An 8,940-nucleotide genomic window follows, 5' to 3' on the forward strand; every position below is an offset into this window, starting at 1 on the left:
ACCGTGGCGTCACATGAGCGAGGCGCCGGGCCGATTTGCGTCCAGAACGACAGTATCTACCTCCTTCCACCTAACTTAAAACGGCTAGCGAGGTGCCGAGGTGCCTCGGCAGGCAGGGAGGCAGGCAGGCAGGCAGGCAGGGAGACAGGCAAAAGAGTCGCTCGTAATCGACCTGCTGCACGCGGCCGCGAGCTTGCGACACAGGTAGGCAATGTCAGAGCAACACACGGCTCGGCTGCATAATTTCATCTCTCGAAATCGAAATTGCAAATCATGATTGTGGCGGGACGTCAATTCTAGCGATAACCATTTCCTGCGAGGCGAGGCGATCCCCGCTAACGTGTCGGTTAGTTGTAGAGGCTGATTCTCTCTTCTCTTTTGTTTCCTGCGGGTCGCCCCAGTGGTCGCGTGGGCGATGTCGTGGACAGAGTACCTCTCCGGCATGCCATTTGGGGCCCCGGCCGCCAGTTTGAGCGCGGAGTAGCGCCGCCATGGCCGCCGTGGTGCGTGGCGCGGGGTAGGGCCGTGCCCCCCCCCCCCTTTTTCCCCTCGACCGGTCCATGACGGCACCGTCAACATTGCGTCAGTTCAGCCTGGTCAGCTCGGCGGATGCGACGCCCAGCCCAGCGCAGCCCGAGCGAACGCCGTGCCCCTCTGCTCGACAAGACGCCAGCCTGTGGATGCTTCCCCTGTGAACTCGGTAACCGCCTCCGCAGTGTCTCGCCCTGGTTGTGTTCGGCGCTGGGCGAGCCGGCCTGTGGACGCGAGAGGAGCTGCACGAGGGCGGAGAGGTTAGGACGCCCCGCCGAGGCCTCGCCCGACCAACAAGTGAGTAAAGCTTCAGCTTCTGCCCCACAGCGCTACACTCAGTGCCCGCTACTTGGCCGGCGAGGTGAAGTGTGCAGTGTTTTATAAAGAGTTTGCTCGCAATGTTGGTCAGGAACCAAAGTGTCAGATAACGACCTTGAGAGGGAATACCGGTGGAAAGGAGGAGTCGCCGTGACGTCAGCGCCGCACAGCTGAGCTTGTCCCGCGCTACTCCGCGCTGCAGAGACACTCCCGTTCCCGCCGCGGCGCTACCCCGTCCGGCCGGCTATCTGACTTCTGCAAGGTCCGCGATCAGCAGCATGGACCTGGAGTGCGACATCTGCACCGAGCGCTTCGACGGCGCCGAGCGGCTGCCCAAGGTCCTGCCGTGCGGGCACACGGCCTGCCTGCAGTGCATGCGGCGGCTGCCCGACAGCAGCTGCCCGACGTGCCGCCAGGTGAGTGGCGTGTGGCGTGGACTAAAGTCCCGGATCACTCGTCGTTACACTCGTTCTGACCCGATCTCCCCACAGGACTTCATCGGCCCGCCGGAGGGACTGCCCGCTAACTTCCTGGCGCTGAGGATGTTGGAGGGAGTCAGGCAAGACAGGTGAGTCGCTCGCGCGCAGCCGGGCGAGGAGGGTGTTTGAGAGCCTCATGGCCTGACTTGTGCCCTACAGGACTCCCCGCTGCTGGTGCTCGGACTGCCGCACCGCCCCGTCGCCCCGCTGCTATGGTGAGGTCCACAATGTCCTCTATGTTAAGAGTGCCCTGAGGCGCCAGCTGCAGGACGCGCTGCCGCAGGCTGCCGAGCAACTCCAGGGCCTCGAAGACCAGTGTCGGGACGAGCAGGCCCTGCCCGCCCTTACCCTGCTGACCGGCGAGTCCTGGGACGTGACGCTGCGGGGCGGCGGCCGCGAGCTGACGGGGACCCTGCGGACCTCCGAGGAGCCCCTCACCAAGGCCCTGTGCCTCCTGCTGGCGGCGAGGGCCGCGCTCACCGAGGTAGGCGAGGCACTTCGCAGATTACCTCCTTGATCGCCATTTGGTTAGAATGGGTCCTGCTCGGACAACTAGGTGCGCCGTTCTAGCGAAACATTTGTTTAGGCAGACCAGTGTTTCTTCCAAGATATTAATGCTGTCGCTATATCTCAGTTAAGACAAGTTTCTGGTCCCAAGTGTGTCCAGCTACCACAGTCAATATTTTAATAGGTGTCAAATTGAAACATTCCGTTTCCCGTCAACAGAATTTTAAATTTCGGCAAAAATAGCGAGCCTCAAGCATGGTTTCGCTCGGATGAACTACTACACCGTCTGGATGCAATGCGCAGGATCTGCTGTTAGCCTAATGTACTAATCCAGTGTTGTTATTGTGCAGGACCAGGGTGCTGCACGGGAACGACCACCTGCAGCTGCGCCCACACCACCTGCAGCTGCACCCTCACCAGCTGCTGCTGTATCCACACCCGCTGCAGACCCCCTCGCCGCCCGGGACCCACCACCTGCCGAGGCGCTGCCCCCGCGGGAGATAGATGTGAGAAGTATCAGCGGCAGTGGACCAGGCGACAACCAGCAGCAGAAGGCCGCCTTGTTGCTGGACGCGCCGGGGGTGAGTGTGCGCCGGACCTCGAGCCTCCCGGCCCGCACGAGGCTGCGGGGAGCGGCCCGGCACACTGCAGACAGTGCTGCACGTTATCGGCCGCCCTGAGAGTGACTGTGTGCTGCCGCAGGTGACCCGGCTGGTCGAGGTGTACTGCTACGCGGACCCCGCCTGGAGCCTCCAGCTGCTTCAGCGCGCCGCGCCCACGCTGGAGCGGCTGAGTGTGAGCTGCCTCCGCGAGGCCCACCTGCGCGCGGTGCACGCCATGCCGCGGCTGAGGAGGCTGTTCGTGGATGGTAATGACGCTGCCCTGGACGCCCGGCCCCCCGAGCTGCCCGCGCTGCCGCCGGGACACGCCGGCCTGCAGTGGCTCAGGGTGTGTCTCCTCCCCCGCGCCACGACACAGTCCCTGCTGCGGGCGCACGGCGGCACGCTGGAGGAGCTGGAGCTGTGGGTGGGCACGGCGGGGAGTGATGGGTGGCCATACAGCTGCGGCGACCTGCACTCGCTGCTGCAGCAGAGCGGGCTGCGGGCGCTCAGGAGGCTCGTGCTGCGGAGGGGGTATGGCCACGAGGCAGCCGCCTGCAGCGAGCAGCGCGCCGAGGTGCGGCGGGTGCTGCCCGGGGCCGAGGTGCTGTGCGACACGTGTGACCGTGTGGAGGACGAAGAGGTCTAGAGAGGCCAGCAGCGGGCGGGAAGACCACCCTGCTGCTCATTCCATTACCCAGAGAAAGACTTTTAATTAAACATGTAAGGGTACGGATTAAGAATAAATCAGGATCAAACTCAGGATTACCATCATTTATACCAACACTATTAGTAAACCAGCGCAGGACGAGCGGACGAGCAGTCACCCGGCCGACTCGATCACACGGTGAACTCAATCACCCGGTCGACTTAATCGCCTGGTGAACTCAATCACCCGGCCGACTCGATCACCCGGCCGACTCGATCACCCGGCCGACTCGATCACCCGGCCGACTTAATCGCCCAGTCCAGTAGGAGTTAGTGCGCATACGCAGCGCTCCCGATCGCGGAAAGCCAAACAAACGCGTTGGTGAAGAAAGCCTTCTGTATGTTTTATTATCCAACGTAACGGAGACAGTTCAAAACAGTAAAGGACAGCTTAGAAATAACAATTAAACTTAACAAGATGACTATCAGTTATTCGTAGTGACATTTGTACAACAGTTAACCGAGTGCGGTGACTCGCACTCAACCAGGAGATTTTGTTCCCCCACAGCGGCTCAGGTCCCCGGCCGGTCCCCAGAAGCGCCGGGTGTGTTCACAGGAGCGGCTGCCCCGCGGGCCCCGCCGCCTCCGCGGCCTTGGCCAGGGCCAGCTCGGCCTCCCGCCGCAGGTACCGCTTGGGGATGCACAGCTGGGCCACGAAGCCGATCGCCATGAGCGCCACCAGGAAGCCGTGGGCGACGTGCGGGCCCCACACCGAGAACATGTGGCTGTACGTCAGCGTGGTCACGAGCGAGGTGAACTGCGGGAGGCGAGGGCGGCGTTCAGTTAGGGGTGATTTGGGGGGACGGGCGGGGTGGTGAGCGCCGGGCGGGTAGGCCGACCGGCCGACCCGCGCAGCAGCGCTGTCGAGCGGGACAGCCTACCCACCCGGCGCCCGCTGGCCCGCCCGCGCCGGGGACTCAAAAAGCTACTCCACTTTTAAAGAAAACATCTTTCCGTTGCGTTAGCGACATTCAGAATTGGAAATAGATGGGCCGTGATCATTGTATCCCCGTGAGTATCCCTACTGGGGGTAGCTCTACCACGGCGTCCACGGTCCACTTTACCTGCATGAGCCAGTTGAGCAGGGAGGTCGGGTTGCCCTCGGGCTCCGGGTAGGTGAGCTCCACCCCCCACTCGAAGGCCGGCACGAAGTAGCTGGTCATGAACACGCTAGGAACGGGAAGAAACGCACCGTCGTTATTCTGAGGGCGGGGGGCAAGCATCGAGATAAAGATACAAATCGGATTGAGTGATGCGCACCCGACGATAGCGGCAACCAGGTACACCACCTCCATGGAGCACGTTGAGATAGTGCCCGAGAACAGTGCAATGGAGGCCAGCCCGCCAAAATAACAGATGCCCGACAATTCCCTGGAAACAAAAATGGAAATAATCGAAGTGGAGCACGGTGTAGTACACCGTAGAGTAGAATCAAGGCCATTATAATTATTTTTAGAAACAGCATCAATGTAAAAAAATAAACACCACTTGCGAATGACGTACTTGAACTTTTTCGTCTTGTCCAGGGCGATGCCGAAGCCGAAGGTGGCGACGATTCCCGTGACGCACAGAAGGGTTGCAAGGTAGCCAGTCTCAGCGGCCCGGTCCTGGAGGCAGAGAGCGGGGGGGGGGGGGTTTAGACAGGCGGAACGCTTGCTGGACACGAGGGAAAGCCGGAGGGACACATGCATTCAATAAAGGAGGTTTAAAAAACTAAGTTTTCGCCTAGATAAGGCGTGGGCCTGCGATAAAGAAAAGGCTCTGCACTGTTTACTCGACTTAAGGCCTCTGGCCTTGACTGGCGGGTATGACGAGTACGCACACACACGCCGTGCAGAGTGCACCGTGCAGTCCGGGCCTCTGTCGCTCACCGGGAAGAACTGGGTGATGTCCCTGTTGAGCACCGTGGTGATGGCCACGTACACGCTGATGATGATGTTGAAGGAGAGCAGCAGCAGCAGGAAGCCGCCGTTCTTGCAGATCCTCAGCAGGGACTTGAAGTAGCTGCCCTTCTCCTCGGGCGCGTCCTTGCCGGCGGCCTGGGCGGCGGCCTGCGCGGGCGACGGGGGGTGCGCCGGGGCCTGGTCGAACACTGCCGAGGGAAGTTGTAATGGTCGTTGTTTGTTTAGACTTTTCTCGGACCTTCTCCCATCGTGACGGTCACAAAAAGGATCGGCTCATTTTGAAACGGGATCGCAATACTGACGGAAGAACACGGCCACGAGGAGGACGGTGGCGAGGATGGCGAGCGTGAGGTTGAGGACGAGGAAACCCCTGAAGTTTTCATCCGGCGTCCACGTCTGGCGGGCCGTGAGCGGCGCCAGCAGGCACCCGAGGGAGACGCCACCCTGCGGGCAGGGGAGCCTGTTAGAACGGCATCGTCGCTGTCAAGGGGTGCACCCGGGAGGGCGCAACCGACGGGCCCTTCACTCACACAAATCAGAGTACACCCACAAAAAAAATAATGGAAAAAATCAAATAACCAGAAAACTCAGAAGAAAAATCAAAACAATCAGAAAAAAATCAAGAAAGAAAAACGGAAAAATTGGTGTGCGCTTGTATTCATAGAAAAGGACCCCTCGGGCAAAACGCACCATCTGGCCGATGATGGAGGCGCCCACGGCCGAGGACACCTCGTCGGCGGGGAACCAGACGGCGGCGAGCCTCGGCGGTGCGGACACGAAGAAGTTGGTGGCCACGGACACGAGGGCGTGGCCCGCGAGCACGGCCCAGAAGCAGTCGGGCCACACCCCGACGACGCGCAGCCAGAGCCCGGCCGCGTTGAGCACCGCGCCGACGAGCATGCTGGGCCGGAGTCCCTGGGGGCAGGAGGGAGCAGGGTCGCCGACGTCGTGAGCACCCCGCCGGCGGCGCCGAGGCCACGGACGGGGGTGCCCGAAGACGTCGGCGGCGCTTCCGCAGACTCACGTATTTGTCCAGGACGAAGGCGGCCGGGATGACGAGCACCATGGCCGTGAGGTTGTACACTAGCGCCGTCCACTCCACCTCGGTGTTGCTCACGCCGTAGTACACGGTGGCCACGTCGGCGAGCACGGTGTACTGCATCCAGGGCACGGCGTTGAACAGCAGCTCCAGCAGGAACAGCGCCAGGATCACCCAGCGCTTGCGGTACACCCGGATCTCCGGCGCGCCGACTCCCCCGAGCGGCACCTTGACGGCCTCCATGGCGGGGCGGGGGCTCCGCGGGGGGTCGAACCACGAGCCGGCGGCCACGCTGCGCTCAACAGTTCACGCGCCGTCAGAAGACACGAAGGGCACGAAGGCGAAGGTGGAGCACGGGGTGGGCTTGCATTGATGCTCTCTCTGTTTCTCTCTCCCCCTCGCCCTTGCTCTCAATCTCACTCGCTCTCTCACTCTCTCTGAGGGTGCGAGAGTGTACCCTCGCCCGAGTCTGGTCACCGGATCGGACCGCTAGTACAACTACTATCAACGAACCTCGGGCGGAACTGTTTTGAGCGGCGGGAGAGACCGTGCAGCCAGATGAAGGGTTTACTCTCACCTTCCCACCTCTCCCTCCCACTTGACGGCCCCTCTCTCCCTCTCTCTCTCTCTCTCCATCGCACAATCACTCCGACCTAATCTGCCACGCGGACAAGTGGGCCGTATCTTTGCCATATGATCGGGAGATAGGCGTGGGTACCAACGGCTCGCTTTTGAAGAGGCTGGAAGTGCACGCCGCTCGTCCTTTAGGGATGCGGTAATAAATTACTGAAGTGGCTTATCGCGAGGGAGATAGCGAGCCCGCGCCCCGGGCGCCCCCAGTCACACCGGCGGTCGGCCCTTTCCGTCGTGGCGGGTGTGCCTGCAGACGCTTCGTCCCAGCGCCGATAAATACGGACCAACTGCGCCACATTGTGTAACTAAAAAAAAGTGCAGGGCTCCTCAACGCGGTTCAATAATTAATCCCAACAGTGTGCCTATCCATCTCGTTTCACTCCCTTCGTTCACTTCGTTCACCACCCCAGCCAGAATTAGATCGACGTCGAATCGATGTCGAAGATGCTCGACAAACGCAATTTTTGGCACTCAAATCGAGGTGTCGAGGTCAAATCAACATCGAATAATCGACGTCGAAGAAATGTTCATTTCTGGCTGGATGTACATTGTGCGAGCACACTGCAAATCCAAAGCGTGTGCGATAAAAATCGCACACCCGCGCAGGTGGGCGACTAAACACGAATAAAGTGACACTGTTTTTGTAGGTGTGCGACAGCCCATTCTCACTCTTGCAGTTGAGCAAAATCGCCGTCGTGCGGAAGGCTATACCCGTCCACCTGCGAATTATGTCGCCACACCAGAGCGTGGATTATTTATCCCAGCACCTGCATGGCGCGTGACACTTATTGCGCGCACTCGTCTTTCCAGTGCATCTTGATATCGCCGCGGGTTTCCGGGGAAGTGGTGCCACTCTTTTCAGATCAGCAACGATACGCAACGCCGAGTGGTCGAGTACGAGAGCTAAGTGCCCCCCCCCCCCCTCACCACTACCACCACCACCAGCGGCAACACTATCAACAACAGAAATTGTGTAGAAAATCCGACATCTATCCATCTATTGTTTGTTATTTCAGCCTATACACATATGCCATTGCAGACTTATTTTTTGTCCCTCCCATGGGCCGAAAAAAAAAAGGTGCCGACATGGTTGTTTAAAAACCAGTCATGATACATTACTCTCATTCGTACGAATTATCTTAATATTTTTTTTTTACGCGGTGTGGGCCATCACGGTTTGTTTTGTGTGATTCCAGGAATCTCCATATCGCCGCCGAAAGCCAATTCATTAGCCGTAACGTTTTCACAGGGATATAGCCGGCCCCTCCGCGCCCAATAAACACGAGTGGCTATCGTTAAACACTGTCAAATGGAGGGATTCTCCCTCTCTTTTGTTTTCCACGTCGGCGGCGTCGCACTGATATCACCTTCGGCCAATACCGATGCGCCCCCCCCCCCCGGAGATGATTCACTCCTATCGCGTGCTTCTACTTGACAAGCACGGGAAAAAAAAAGAGTTATCTTAATTAGCTAATGCATTCGCTAATGTGGCCTTAGATTAGAATATTAGCTTTCCTAGCTAATTCCCAGCTAAGAAAGCTAAAATATTTGCTTTCACAGCTTAGTTGCTTTATTTTGTAGACGCAATTGTCATGGCCTGGCTAATTTATTAGCTCTCCTCGCTAAGAATTAGCTACGAGAGCTAATATTCTAATCTAAGGCCATATTAGCGAATGCATTACCTAATTTAGCAATTTTTTTTCCGTGATTCAGATAAGACCTAAGGGGGCCACGGCGCCTTACGGGAAGGGCTAGTAGGCAAACCCGCGCGCCAGACCGCACCTGCGTCTCCTTTGTGAGTCACCCGGTACACAGCGAAGTGTCGCACCGAAATTACGACGACAGCATCAAAAGTACCGGTGTGTCACGTTCCTTTTTCTTTTTGTGTAAATTAAACTTTATACGGGACTTTCTCCCTTTGAGAGAAGTTCGGGTCACACATCCAAAAGTTTGGATAAATTTGACGGAAAAGTTTCGATCCAAACTTTTTCAGGTGTGGTCACCAAATGTTCTGGTGCGCGGAGTCTATAGGTTTCAGCCCAACACCGAAATTGATTAGATGTACTGTTAAAAAGAACAATAATCCAAACTCAGTTTTGCTGTCTGCCCTGAACTGTTCACCCCGTGTGAATCTCCCGCATAAACCAAATCAAGCCCGTCACATTCACAATCAACTATATTTCGTCTCCCCTCCTGGACGCTGCAGCCCGTCGGGCCTCGGC

The 8,940-nt window shown here is 58.5% G+C and overlaps 3 protein-coding genes across 5 annotated transcripts in view; 1 reads left to right on the top strand and 2 right to left on the bottom strand.

Annotated features, from left to right (window-relative positions):
* The window catches only part of LOC113212853 (organic cation transporter protein-like), a 23,680-nt gene that overhangs the window by 9,956 nt on the left and 4,784 nt on the right, over nt 1-8,940 (bottom strand). The window lies entirely within an intron of this gene.
* On the top strand, nt 166-3,196 carry LOC113212847 (E3 ubiquitin-protein ligase TRIM32-like). Of its 2 annotated transcripts, none has more exons than XM_052270136.1 (6): nt 166-828; nt 918-1,265; nt 1,341-1,417; nt 1,488-1,812; nt 2,186-2,416; nt 2,538-3,196. In XM_052270136.1, exons 2-6 carry the CDS (start codon nt 1,128-1,130, stop codon nt 3,081-3,083), a joined length of 1,317 nt encoding a protein of 438 aa, XP_052126096.1. In that variant the 5' UTR covers nt 166-828; nt 918-1,127; the 3' UTR covers nt 3,084-3,196. The 2 variants fall into 2 exon arrangements, with proteins under 2 accessions (XP_052126096.1, XP_026287463.1); XM_026431678.2 differs by having other exon boundaries at nt 941-1,265.
* The window catches only part of LOC113212845 (feline leukemia virus subgroup C receptor-related protein 1), a 22,393-nt gene continuing 16,918 nt past the window's right edge, over nt 3,466-8,940 (bottom strand). The window contains exons 2-9 of one of the 2 annotated variants that reach the window (XM_026431677.2): nt 6,071-6,377; nt 5,737-5,961; nt 5,349-5,490; nt 5,014-5,234; nt 4,646-4,749; nt 4,403-4,513; nt 4,207-4,312; nt 3,466-3,899 (exon numbers count right to left, since the gene is read on the bottom strand). In XM_026431677.2, coding sequence (XP_026287462.1) covers nt 3,693-3,899; nt 4,207-4,312; nt 4,403-4,513; nt 4,646-4,749; nt 5,014-5,234; nt 5,349-5,490; nt 5,737-5,961; nt 6,071-6,328 — 1,374 coding nt within the window. In that variant the 5' untranslated portion in view covers nt 6,329-6,377 and the 3' untranslated portion in view covers nt 3,466-3,692. Of the gene's footprint in view, nt 3,900-4,206; nt 4,313-4,402; nt 4,514-4,645; nt 4,750-5,013; nt 5,235-5,348; nt 5,491-5,736; nt 5,962-6,070; nt 6,628-8,940 lie in introns of those variants that run through there. The other variant, XM_026431676.2, reaches the window with a different exon arrangement.

The sequence above is a fragment of the Frankliniella occidentalis genome, unplaced genomic scaffold (assembly GCF_000697945.3).
Source record: "Frankliniella occidentalis isolate FOCC.00 unplaced genomic scaffold, Focc_3.1 Scaffold5, whole genome shotgun sequence".
NCBI classification, from domain to species: Eukaryota; Metazoa; Arthropoda; class Insecta; order Thysanoptera; family Thripidae; genus Frankliniella; species Frankliniella occidentalis.